Source organism: Giraffa tippelskirchi, chromosome 3, assembly GCF_054371585.1.
Source record: "Giraffa tippelskirchi isolate mGirTip1 chromosome 3, T2T-mGirTip1v1.2.pri, whole genome shotgun sequence".
Taxonomy (NCBI): Eukaryota; Metazoa; Chordata; class Mammalia; order Artiodactyla; family Giraffidae; genus Giraffa; species Giraffa tippelskirchi.
The window spans coordinates 49022071-49036366 of record NC_137277.1 but is presented as its reverse complement, the minus strand read 5'-3'; the positions used below and the strand labels follow the sequence as shown (position 1 = coordinate 49036366).

General features: G+C 37.0%; 1 protein-coding gene across 50 annotated transcripts in view; it reads right to left on the bottom strand.

Annotated features, from left to right (window-relative positions):
• Nucleotides 1-14296, bottom strand: part of SYNRG (synergin gamma) — an 84847-nt gene that overhangs the window by 40238 nt on the left and 30313 nt on the right. For 19 of the 50 annotated variants that reach the window (XM_081584503.1, XM_081584506.1, XM_081584505.1 and 16 more), the window contains exons 7-12: nt 12639-12848; nt 10715-10948; nt 9663-9740; nt 7902-8098; nt 7034-7282; nt 5564-5697 (exon numbers count right to left, since the gene is read on the bottom strand). In XM_081584503.1, the coding sequence (XP_081440629.1) occupies nt 5564-5697; nt 7034-7282; nt 7902-8098; nt 9663-9740; nt 10715-10948; nt 12639-12848 (1102 nt within the window). Of the gene's footprint in view, nt 1-5563; nt 5698-7033; nt 7283-7901; nt 8099-9662; nt 9741-10714; nt 10949-12545; nt 12849-14296 lie in introns of all 50 variants that reach the window. The other 31 variants (XM_081584520.1, XM_081584523.1, XM_081584525.1 and 28 more) reach the window with 3 other exon arrangements.

Sequence of the window (14296 nt, the reverse complement as noted above, 5' to 3'; positions counted from 1 at the left end):
AAATAAATTAATTAAAGAAAAACCCACTGGAGTGGCATTAGAAATAATTATTATAGAACAACGACCACCTGCAATTTCAGATTTAGGTCCATAAATCTGTGAAAGTGAACTGCTCCAACTATGTAAACCCAGTATTTTAAATTATGTTAACCTTCATGTAAATTATTCTCTCAAATGGGTTCAGAATGCAGAGGCGGGATAATTAAGATAAAAATCTATTTCTGAAATGCTGTTCAACCAAGATGCAAACTGTCCCTCTTGATCACACTACACTGCTTACTGGCAGGAGTTCCCACCTCTGATAAGCAGCAGTAAGAGTTAATACACTCAATCTGCATTACTACAAGGATCACATCAAGAAGTTCCAGAAGCTATCTTTGCAGCAAAACAACAATCACTTCAAAATTAGATAAAGATACTTTTGCCTCTGGACACATTTCCCTGCTGAATGGAAAAACAGTGTAATGAGTAGTATCTGTGTGGGTAATTTTTGGATGGCTTAAACACAGACTACAAAAGCTTTGCTTTTTTTTTTTCCTTATCAGACTCAGGCAGCCTGGAAGAACCACCTTTACATATGAATGACTACATTCCACTACTATTTTGTGTCATTCAATACCACCATACACGCAAGTTATATAAATGGATTTCTATTGAGTTCTTTGCCCTGGAGCAAAAATCTTTCCACAGTCATTTAAGTCTTCTTATCAGTGGCCTACAAGCAAGGTAAAAACCCAGCTCATACACATGCGTGCTAATGGGCACCCACAGTGCTGGAGGAGTTAGTGTTACCAAATACTGTCATTTCACTCCACTACCAGACACTGCTACATATTTGATCTGGTCAAATAGGTCACTGTTTATACAGAATAGGTGGGTTTTTAACAGTTCCCTAAGTAATTAAATGACAACTCATTGAACAGAATGCCTCATAGGAATAAAGGTAATGAATGTCTCAGGAAAAAAACCACAGAATTGAATGATTTGTGTTTTCATGATTCTCCAGTGTTAGCTATGGGCTTTTAAAGTCTACTGTAAAATCTTCTACTAAATGTGATATTTATTTGAATATCATTAATTTAAAAATTATTTTCAGAAGTGAGAAAAAATAGAGGCTCTTCAGGGTAATGAAGCAAAAAAAAGCTATGACTCAGACTGTAATTTTATGCATATTAAAAAGAAATAATTTATTTCAGTTCTATCCCTGAAGCAATTACTAAATGAAAAACTGTAATCATCATGAAAGTGTTTATGCCAGTCATGTAACATGTTTCATGTTCCAAACATGGAAATGGTTATTACCATTGTTTAATACTAATGAAAGGCACTCAGAGAGTGGCATATTGTTTTAAAATTTAAGAACTTGCATTCTATTGAAAGATGAGACTTTAAATGATTTAGTCGCCAAAAAAATTTTCTGCTTTTTTCTAGTTATCATTTAGGTTTTACAGTTACTCCATGCGGCTGTGGTAGATGATTTTACCTAGTTGCTCATCCTGCTAAATAAACCCATTTTGAAAACAAAAGAAGGACTTCCCTGGTAGTCCAGGGGTTAAGAATCTGCCTGCCCCTGCCAATGCAGGGGACATGGGTTCAGTCCCTGATCCAGGAAGATCCCACATGCCATCAGGCAACTAAGCCTGGGCACCACAATTACTGAGTCTGTGCTCTACAACAAGAGAAACCACAGCAGTAAGAAGGCTGCACTCTGAACCTAGAGAGTAGACCCCACTCACCACAAACAGAGAAAGCCATGCACAGCAACCAAGACCCAGCACAGCCAAAAATATATAAATTTAAAAAAATAAATAAAAATTAAAAGCAAAAGAAAATAAGCCAACTCAAAACCTCAATGTGCCTTAATACTTTTGAACTATTCTAGCATCAGCACCCCATGTCTGCTTTGTTTTACTATATGCGGTTCCCCAGTGCCTGGCACACGGCAAGTATTTTCCAAATGGATAAATGAATGATGTATTCATATTGCTCCTTTCCAGATGTCCTTTCATGCCAGCTCTCCAGGACTCTGACATCCAGTTCAACACTGAGTCCAACCAATTTCTCAGATAAACCCTTCTCAGACCCTGTAACTCTAAACTGAGAGCATCTCTCATCATCTCACAACAGGATTACCATGGAAGCTGCATTTATCCCATACACAGTGGCAAGAATCACTTTCACCACGCCACTTATTTCTAAAACACTTTACAGATTATGTCACAAATCATAAGGAAGTCCATAACCAGTGCCTGCTCTTAACTAATGTCATTTTTTCCCTACAGACTAACGATACTCTCTGCTCCAGCCTATTTCTAACACTTTGCCTTTTCATCTTCTCAGATAAACAATGCCTATTTTTTGGTTATAAATACTGCCCAAAGTGGTTTTACTTAGGCTTAACTATTTATATCATGACTTAACAAATATCCTTTTAAAATAATTCACAATATGGAATACAGATCATCATAAGATAGGGAATTCATCACACATGAACATACACACGACTGAAGGAGTTTTATTAGACAATATAAATACCCAGATAAAGCTAAGCGTCTTTAGAGCAGGAACTGTGCCGTTTGCTTCTGTATTTCCAGTGACTATCCCAATGTCTGGCACACAACAGATGCTATGTAAATATGTCTGAATGGATAAACAAACACTGAGTGTGAATTCTTAGACATGAACAAATGTTTTCATGCAAGGAAAGCATAGTAGTAGTCAAGACAGAATTGAAGAAGAAAAATCTGCAAAGTATGGCTATACATGAAAGTAAACTATTACATGGATATAATGCCACACAAAATTGCTAAACCCTATTAATTAGTTCAAGTCAGGCCACCATCTTAAAATTTTCTTTCTTTTTTTTTTTTTTTTTTCATCTTAAAATTTTCTATGTTCAAATTTCAATTTCATCTGCTGAAGAGTTTTCTCCCAGAGGAATGAATCAATTTGATAAATTCAATTTGTAACCTTCATACTACAATATATTCATACAACAAACCTTTATGAACTACATATTGTGGGCTAAGTAATATATACAGACACATGAAATCTTGTCTTCAGGTACCTACAGCTGAGGGAGGGGGAATAGTCAGGTAAACCAATAATGGCAGTTAGGGCACAGATTTTCACAAGCTGCCACAGCAGTAGAGAAAGAGATGCCCTGAACTCATCTTGGAGGTAGGGACTGATGGAGAAGGGTTAGTGAAACCTTGCTGTATTAAATTGATTTTTGACATGGAACTAGAATTAACTCGAGAGAGAGCTTCAGATGGAAGAAAACAGGATGTAAAAGGCCAGAAGCTTGAGACAGCATGGTCAGTTTGGCGGTTTAGGTATGGCTGGAGATAAGCTGTAGGTAAATAGCAACAATCAAGAGGGCGGGCAGAAGCCAGATCACCCAGGGCCTTTTCCCACACCGAGCAGGAGTGAGGAGGGGGTCAAAAACAACATGTTTCTGATCAGGTGACTGGATATGTGATTTAACAAATTTTTACTTAGCTTTAGCAGGAAAACAATGAATCGTTTTATGCAGGCAATTTGAGATGCTTTGGGCATTCAGGCATGTTCTAGACAAGAGCAGAACAGATCAATTTGTGGGACTTTCCTGGTGGTCCAGTGGCTAGGACTCCAAGTTCCTAATGCAGAGGGCCCGGGTTCGATCCCTGGTTAGGGAACTAGATCCCACAAGTTACAACTAAAGATTCCACGTGTCACAACTAAGATCTGGCAGAGCCAAATACATACATATTAAAAAAAAAAAAAAATATATATATATATATATATATATATATATATATCAATTTGTGCACAGGAAGAGACCTGAGAAAGAAGGATTGTGTGTTTACCACGTTAATAATACATGTGTGGCTTGGAACTCCCAGTACTTTACAGTCACATCCCTCATATGTTTCTTCTATGTGTCATTTACAAGTGTTTGATGTGGTCTTAAAATTAGGAAAATAATTCTTTCCCTAATTTGTAGTTCTCTACAATGCCTATCCCTAAGTTCTTATAGTGTCTGCAGGAAGTGCTGACTAAGAGATAATCAACTGGTTAAAACAGAAAAGATAAGTGAAATTGCATAAACAGGAATATAAGAGAAATGGAATATGTATCCTGACAAAAACAAGTTCCCAAAACAACCAAAGAAATTCACACTGCTTACTCAAAGCTGCATATGCTCTACTTGGTGGAAGAAGTATTAATGAATACTTTCAAAAGATGATGGAGGGACTTCCCTGGTGGTTCAGTGGTTAAGAATCCGCCTGCCAATGCAGAGGACATGGGTTCGATCCCTAGTCAGGAAACTATGATCCTATATGTCTCTGGGCAACTAAGCCCATGCATCACAACTACTGAAGCCTGTGTGCCTGAGAGCCCATGCTCCACAACAAGAGAAGCCACCACAATGAGAAGCTCAAGCACTGCAACTAGAGAAAACCCGCATGAAGCAATGAAGAGCCAGCACAGCCAAAAATAAGTAAATGAATTTTAAAAAATAATAGAGGGACTTCCTTGGCCTGTCCGTGGTTAAGACTTTGCCCTCCAATGCAGGAGGTGGGGTTCAATCTCTGGTCGGGGAGCCAAGATCCTACGTGCCTTGTGGCCAAAAAACCAAGGCATAAAACAGAAGCAATGTTGTAACAAAGTGAATAAAGACTTCAAGAATGGTCCATAACAAACAAACAAAAAAAGTCTTAAGAAAAGATGGAAAGGTGTTGACCACAGCCTGAATCAGTTACTGTACCTAAAAGTTAAGCTAGTACATAAAACATTAGAAAAACATTTACGCAACTGTGGCTCAGATGGTAAAGAATCTGCCTACAATGCTGGAGATCTGGGTTTGATCCCTGGGTCAGAAAGATCCCCTGGAGAAGCGAATGGCTACCCACTCCAGTATTCTTGCCTGGAGAATCCCAAGGACACAGGAGCCTGGTGGACTACAGTCTATGGGGTCACAAAGAGTCAGACACAACTGAGCAACTAACATTTTCATGCAAACAGAAACCTCAAGGCCTAAAAGCCATCAATTTCAACTTAAACATAGGTGAGACATGAATTTTTATATTTCATGTCTATTCACATTTCATATTTCAATTTGAAATATACATTCAATTCCTAAATGATGATTTCTGTGGATAGTATGCAATAAAATATTAGTAGATAGTATAGATTATCAATAATATATACTATATTGCGACATGTTAAAATATGTACCCCTGTCTATAAAGCTTTTCAGCAGTTGAAGACCTGAATCTAATATAAGAATATGAAGTCATCCTTGCACAAATACACTCAGTTGTAATAAATCAGGTTTAGCACAAGTAGAAAGGAATACTGTCAAGTAGGTGTATACTGGGAGGAATGGTAGAAGCTGAAGTTTAAGGTGGACAAAGGGGAGAGAAGTTTGGAGAATAAAAGTATAAATACAGTGGGAATCCTCTAGAAATCATGAGAGCAAGGAGTCTTAATTCCTTTATTTATACTTAGGCTTCTTATTGTGGACTGCCTCTTTCTCAATTATAAAATACTGTATTAACGACATGCAACTCTTTTCTACCTGTTTCCATGCTGAGAATTATTTGATTTTGAAGAAGCCGGCAACTCTTGGAAATCACTGAATGAGTCATCAAGTGACCCCGACTTGGAAGCATCTTGAAAATCCTGGAAGTCGTCATCTTCTGGTTTGACCACCTAGGTTTATAGAGGACGTTGAAACAGAAAACATCCAATAAGAAAAAGCTAAGTAACAAATCTTTAACCATTAACCTCGAGGACAACCTTTTAAAACACTCCCATTTCAGTACAAATACCTACTTTTAGAAGAACACTCTTTAGACATAACATCAGCTCAACTGTTTAAGGCAGGAATGCTGCTTAGTACTCGTAAATACTCTTGTAAAAATGGTAAAAGACTGGTTTAAACTTAATTTATATAATTTTTAAATAGCTGAATCACATTTAATAGATTGAGAAACTGCCATCTTTATGAAACAGTTTAATCACGTTTGTATATGACACAGTGATACAAGCTTGTTTTAATCTATCACATACATGTATAAACTATGAACACTGACTCGTAATCCCATGCTCTAGGAAGTGAACACTGTTAACAGTTCATTTGTTTTATCGAAAAACAAGCTTATACTATATTGTTTTGCACTTAAATGAAATTATATAACATGGACATCTTTTTCATGCAGTATATGTACATCCACCACATTCATCTGAATAATCCAATAGTTTACCACTGTATAGATAAACCAAAACTTATTTAACATTTTTCTTCTGGTTGATAGATATGCAGCTATTCCTAATTTTCACTCTAACAAACAATGCTACAACAAATATTCTTGTATATTTTTGCTCATTTGAATGTTATTAGCTCTGTGAGACGGACTCCTAATAGCATGACTGCTGGGTCAGAAGACACGAATATTTAGAATTTTGATAGCTATTGCCAAACGTGCCTTCCAAAAAGGCTGCACCAAAAAATCCTTTTCCCCACATTTTTACTAACACTGCTGCTGCTGCTAAGTCACTTCAGTCGTGTCCGACTCCCAGCGACCCCATAGACTGCAGCCTACCAGGCTCCTCCGTCCATGGGATTTTCCAGGCAAGAGTACTGGAGTGGGGTGCCATTGCCTTCTCCTTACTAACACTAAATATATGTTTAAAGATTCTTTTTTGCTAAACTGAGAAATGAAAAATAAACTGAAACATCTTAATCAGGCTTAGCAGCTTTTTCAAAAGAAACAGCTTAAGGATTTAACTAGCTTTATTAAACTTGATGTTTAAAATATGTATGATAAAGAACTACACATTTTTAGCCAAAATTCAAGTATCTGAAGGCTTCAGAAATTCTTTTGCATTTTAAATAACGAAAAATGCAATGTTGTATTGACACTGCTTAATTTCCACTGCCAGTGTCCATCATGAACCAGCAATCTTTTCTACATTTCTTGGAAAAAACACTTGCTCGGATTCACTTTCAGAGATAACTTGGAATATGCACAGCCTCTTCATCTACCTGATTTGCAGGGTAAGCTGACATGAAGCCGCTGGAAGTCTGGGCTGCAGCTCCCCCGACTGGCCCAACAAGGTTAATGCCCATGACTGGCTGTCCGAGGGTGAGGGGCATGGAGCCTGCAGGGCCTGACGGCATCCCTGTGGGCTGACTCACAGCAGCTGGCAAAGTCACAGGAAAGCCACTTAACGTTGGAACAGGAGCCGCTGGAAACTGATTTAAAGCATCGGGACTCATGGCAGGAACACCCCTCTACACAGAACAGGAGGAAAATGGGAACATTTTAGCAAACTGCAAACCACATACAGCCCACATCTGACACAGAAACCTAAATGTAAAATCTGTAGCCCTGGGGTGTTCTACTCTGACTCTCCCAAAACTCAGGAGTTTGACACAAGAAATTAAGTTATAAGGTTAATGTAAATCTAATATTTAGCAAAGAAATGGCCAACACACACTCATTCTGACATTTTCACTCTCTGACAAAGTTTGGTTAATTCACTGTAATCAAATCCTTTACAGTGATTTTGTAATATGAGAAAAACTGCTGCCAGACCGAGTACACTTTATCTATATCTAAGGAATTTTAGACAAGGACTTCAAAGGACAGAGACAGTAACTTCATCTATTACTAATTTTCAAGCTCAAAAGGATTACAGTTAGGTCAGAGAATGTTAATATATTAAAGTCTTTAAACAAAAGAGTATTGTGCTAGCACGCATATCATATAAACAGTACATTCTGAAGAACTCTATCCTGAAAATAACCTAAATTTTAATGTCCAAGGAGTTCTGTAAGTTGTAGAAAAAAGGGTTCATATTCTCTCAGTTTATATTTAAAATATAAACCTAACCTTCGAAAGAACGTCTACCTGTGTTACTGCTATCATGGCAAGAACGGTATAAAGTTCTTCTTTAGTCAGTTTTCCAGGTGTGGTTCGATTAGCTAAGGCCCATATCTGTCCAAGAGTTTCCCTGGGAAGTCCAGATGACATCAGGATGGGATAAAGTTTAGCAGTGTCTATTCCAGTTGGAGTCATTGTGGTTTCTAAAATTTTCTTATAGGCATCTATTAAAGGAAAGATCAGATTACAAATGTAAACATATTACAAATGATTCATCTTTTTTGTTGCCATTGATGCTTATACATGAATAATCATAAATCAAACTGCTTTAACAGAACTGAAGCCACATCAAGGATTTGAGCTACTATAAAGATATTCAAGTGGAAATGTCCAGCAGACAATTAGGGTCTGGAGCTTAGAAGAGAGGTTGGAGCTTGGTTCTACAGATGAAGATTTTGGGTTAAAGGTAAGAGGGAGTCTTCTCACTAGGAGACAGTAACAGCAGTAAGACAGAGGTGGTATAAGCAGATACTTTGGATTTTAAAAAAGAAGTTGTAATGATGGTGTAACTAATCTGCAAATATTAATAGCAGTGGGAAGCACAAATTATACCCATATCACCTTTCTCTTGTCCCAATGAAGCAGAGGCTATTAGAGAAAACATCATTGGGTAAGGTGTTTGGGAACAGAGCCTTCAGAGGAAGACACAGTTACAGTTGAAGTGAGAGAGGAGAGTAAGTGTTTGAAAAAAGGAAGGGTTCGCTGGGGAGTCTTTCACAATAAAATGGACTTTCCAAAGGACAAAGTGGGAAAAGCTGTTAGGGATAGGGTTGCTGTATAAAATACAGGATGCCAAAATTGCATGGGGTATACTTATTCTAAATAATTATTTGCTGTTTATATAAAATTCAAATTTAACTGGATATTCTGTATGCAGATTTGCTGAATCTGGTGACCCTAGTTAGAGGAGTTGATGGATGAAAGTAGGGTTAAGGTAGACGGAGAAAAATGTTTAAAAAGAAATTTTACATCTAGCATTACATATGGATTAAAGGTTAGTAGGCGTGCCATATGAACATATGTTTTGTAAATTTGTATTTATTTATTTGGCTGTGCTGGGTCTTCACTCCTGCACGCAGGCTTCTTGCTGCGGTGGCTTCTTCTGCTGCAGAGCATGGGCTCTAGGACATGCGGGCTTCAGCAGTTGTGGCTCACAGGCTTAGTTGCTCTGTGGCATGTGGGATCCTCCCAGACCAGGAATGGAACCCATGTCCCCTGCATTGGCAGGGGGAGTCTTAACCATTGGACCACTAGAGAGGTCCAAGAACACATATTTTGGCTAGGAAATTATGTATGTGTTTAAAAGCTTCAGTTGCTAAGTCGCATCCGACTCTTTGCGACCTCGTGGACTGTAGCACGTCAGGATTCCATGTTCTTCACTATCTCCCAGAGTTTGCTCTAATTCATGTCCACTGAATTGGTGATGCTATATTTTGATACTGTCTTTTAAAACATAGTAAATCTAAGACAAGCTTTTAGAAATAATAGTTATATGATGGTCATTAAAACATTATAGCAAAACACTTTTCCTTCATTTATATAGTTATTTCATATATGAGGCAGTCATAAACACTAGCTGTATTTAATTTTCTGTACTCCTTCAGAAAAAATAAAGTTATAATTTCTTCTGCATATTCTGTAGCCCCAAGAGTAAACATTTATAACTACATTACAACATTTGAAGTAAAGTATCCAGATAGGAATCTTGGGCAAAAAAGCTCTTTTTACCTGGAACCAGACTCTCATTGTAAATCCAAGGAGGCATTCTGGGCTGAACAGGATCCTGTGAGGGAAATACCCCCACACCTAGGAGATAAAGAACATCATCTAATGCATATAATGATCCATGCAACAGAAGTGGAAATCACACTGAGTCATGGCTTTTTACAAGAAGAGTGCTGGCTGGAGACACTAAAAAAAAGTCACCAATTCAACTAAAATTTGGTTTCTAAGCAACTCTTGTACATGAACTATGTCCTAAGGCATAAACTAAAAACACAGTTTATGTTTTTATAAAAACATAAAACAAACAAAAGAAAACAAAAAAATCCTAAGATGTACCAAATCAATACTCTGGATCATATGAGGCTTGTGCCATTCACATATATTACAAATTAAAGGCAAAAACATGATAGGCAATGGTTTAAAAATTACATGTACAAAACCAAAATTGCCCAAGCTTCACTTGCAGCTTTTAATAATGTTTCTTTGCAAAGTCTTATGTTTAAAAATCTTGAATATGACAATGCTGCCTCAGATGTATAGCATTTTTATTTAAATTTTTTGTTTTTCACTTTGTCCTGTAAAATAGCCTCCAAAAGTTTGCCTCCTGGGTTCTCCACATTCATCTCTGCAAGTTGAATTTACAAAAATGTGGATCTTCAGGCAGCGGTGTGTACGGTTTATTTCAAAGAAGCAAAACTATATTCTCATTGGTGACTTTTCCAGTTAAATTTTAACTTTTCAACCTTAAGGAAGAACAGAAAGTTTAAGAGGGGAAAAAGTTTTTATAAAATAAAAGAAGATATTTTAAGTCAGGAATGATTTTGATTAAAAAACTGGTTATCAAAAATTTTTTTAAAAGGAGTAACAGTGTGTTGAAAGAATTCAGAGCAAAATCATAGGGGTTAATTACAGAAAAGAATGCATTACATATATTTTAAGCAAAATTTCAATTAGCAAAATCAAGCAGCATTCATTTTAAGATTAACGCTTAAGGTGTTAGCATTTGAGCAACATTTGGTTAAATGAACTTTTTGCTGAAAATTTCATGAGCTCACCACTCTCTTCAATGGACAGGTTTTGGTCTGAAGTCTTTTCTGCCTCTGCGGTAGTGGTACCACTTACACGTCCATCTACAGCACCCCCATTATTGGCCATTAAACTGGGACGGTTCTTACTGGAACCTGGGCCTAGGGCTTTGTGCCCAACTTCAGAGGTATTTAATTTAATTTGTTCCTGCCCAGATGTACTTAAATCACAAGATACTAGGAGCTTCTCCTCCAAGGAAGAGCCTAAACAAACAGCATGAAGTATTATTTGTATATTATTGCAAGCTTCTGATTTTTCAACCATCCATTTCCACCCCCAGATTCTAAAGGGAAGGCCCTGCCACATATAATTTAAATTTTGAAATAATTCAAGCCCACACATTTGTACAGGACTTGAGATACTTCAGTGATTTTAGAGAACTTTACCATCATTATCTTCTTTGATTCTTAGGAATTCTGTGAGACAGTAGGTAGAATAGCATAGTGGAAGATGTATTACCTTAGAAATTTGGGGACCTACACAAGATACAGACACTTCTATAGCCTATTGCCTATTTCTGCATCTGTCAATTGAGAAAGTGTGGACAAGAACATGTCAGCTAAGAGCAGTGACACGAGCACTGACTCTCGGCACTATTCTACATCTCAAGACAGAGTAAGTGCCCCCTCATACCTCGCTCCCACATGTGATTAAAACCGAGGTACAGAAATGTTCAAAGATTTGTCCAAGGACAAACTGATAGTAAATGGAGACCCTGGGCTTCTGAACCTCCACGTGCTTTATCACTGAACCAGAGAGCACTTTCTAAAGCAGCTTTCCCTGGCTCATCACTCTTAAGAAAATGATCGTGGGTATTTCCCCAAACAAGAGTCGCCTTCTGAAGAAATCGTTTGTTCTTAAAGTTCTAAGGTGGCTTAAATGGATCCTAACTTCTTAGATACACCTATCATTTAAAAGCGGGCATTTAATTTCTAAATACATGGGGTTTTTAAAGTAATCTTTGATATTAATTCTCATTTTGATATTAATTTCTCATTTAAATGTTTCTTCTCTGCAATCAGCCTCTGTGTTTTTTCAGTCTTTTAACTTTCTTGAGGCTTTCAAAGGCTAGTTTTGGTAAATGTCACAGCGTACTTGAAAATACATGGGTTATTTTCAAATAACTTTTGATATTGATTTCTAATATAATTTCAGTGATAAGAGAACAGACTCTGTATCCTTTCAATACCTTTAGACCATGAAATTTTTGTATCTTGTTTTCTTTCAGCTTGCTTTATATCTCCCTGGATATGTCCCAGTGTCTCCTGGTTTACAGTTCAGGAAATATGAATAGAGTTTGTATCCTGCTGTTGTATGAAAACCGTATAAATCTTAATTGTTGAATTGGTTCACAGTGCTTTTCAGGTCTACTATATACCTCTATTTTTCGGTCTATTCATTCTATTAATTTTTGAGAGCTTGGTACTGAAACTTTTAACAAAAAATCTTAATTTATTTACTTAAAAATAACTGTAATATTTAGTGGAACTGTATGTAACTTTTTTCTGTATTTTCCAAGTCTCCTGTAAATGTTTTAGCATACTTTTTTAATTAAAAAAAAAAAAAAAGGTCCCAAATTTAGCAACAGAAATTTCAAATCACTTTTTCAGAACGTGAGGCCCCACAGATTTAAAAAAAATCTCGAGTCTTATCTAGAGTCTTATTTTGGTGAATTTCAATAGTACTCACATATTCAGGCCCACATTTCTTTGCCAACATTACTGTATTATTCTACTTATGTAAGTAAAATAAATTTTCCTAGATTTTTCAAAATACTTTCATTAAGAGCTTAGGAGTTACCTGTTTCTTGCACATTGTATGAGGCTGAAGGAGTAAAGAAACAAGGAATTTGCCCAGGGACACCATGTAAGGCAACAGACACTGGACTCTGACCTGGAGGCAGAGGCTGTGCTCCAGCCTTCTGTACATGCAACTGGCCAAGTGGGGTGGTGGAATGGAAAGACTGAAAAGGCTGGGAAGTGGAGGAAGGCCCACATGTGGGAACTTCAACAGGCCCCTGCATAAAGTCACTGAATTCTTCTTCATCAAGAAAGGCAGGTGATGGGGAGACAGTTTTAGAAGAATGAGATGATGTGGGATAATCTGCAAAACGGAAAATGGCAATGAAACACACAGAAATGAAAATTAACAGGGGAAAAGAAACTGAGATGTAGCACAATTCCAGAAGAATATACTGAACCATGAACAGCAGAGGTGACTAAGAAATCACATGTAACAACAGTCAAATGGAATCATACAATGAATGCAAAACACTTTGATGTCTATCTATAAATAACTTTTTGGTCTTTTTAAAAAAGAGGTTTTATAGCTATTTTGCATTTGGTTCAAAAGAAGAAAACTGTAAAATTCAAAATTTCTTTCCTTCTTTTATTAGGATAGCACTAATTTTTTTCCTTGAGACCACTAGTAATTTACATCAAAGTGGTGATTACTTTTAAAACTCAACTGATCTGTTTATCTGGATAATATTTTCTCAAACCAATATAAATAAGAAAATCTACCTATATGCTGCTGAATACATTTTAGAGATATATGCTGATAAGACTAAATTTCATTAGGCCAGTAAAAAACAATGCATGACACATACTTCTAATTTTTGATAAATCATGCCTAATTGATACACTTAGCATAGTTCATATTTCATATAAGGATGAAAGCTACTATTCAGGGAATGAAAATTACAGGGGCAACAAGAACATCAAACACATTACCAAAGTGATGCTTTCTTGTGAGAGGCACCAAAATTAGGACACCATAAAGTGTTAAGTCAAATAACTTAGTAGCCAACTTAAAAAAATAAACCCTAGCTAAGAGCTATGTTTAAAAGAACTCTGCCTCTAAAAGATACAAATGTCACTATGGCTTTTTACTGTGAGATTCACTTATGTAATAAACCTCTCTACAGGGATTAGGGTTAATATAAGGCTCATTCACATACTATTATTATTGCTTCTTCACATTGCAAACTTTGAATTGCTATAACATTTATTAATACTAAAGTCTAATGTCACAAGGAGCAGTTTTTTGCCTTTTTTTAAAAAGCCCTCATTTGAAAAACGGAGACAGCAATGGCAACCCACTCCAGTACTCTTGCCTGGAAAATCCCATGGACGGAGGAGCCTCGTAGGCTGCAGTCCATGGGGTCGCCAAGAGTCGGACAAGACTGAGCGACTTCACTTTCACTTTTCCCTTTCATACATTGAAGAAGGAAATGGCAACCCACTCCAGTGTTCTTGCCTGGAGAATCCCAGGGACGGCGGAGCCTGGTGGGCTGCCGTCTATTGGATCGCACAGTGTCGGACACAACTGAAGCGACTTCGCAGCAGCAGCATTTGAAAAATGGGGACACTATGTGCTTCTCTTTTGGATCCATGAAATAAAACCTGGAAGCATTAAAGTTCTATGGAAAATGCAAAATGATTATAAAAAATGAATAAAAAAGAAAAAAGCCATGTCATAATGAATCCCAACCCTCCCAATAATGGTTACTGAGTGTCTGAGAGTGTGTACTTAAGGTCTCAGTTTCGGTT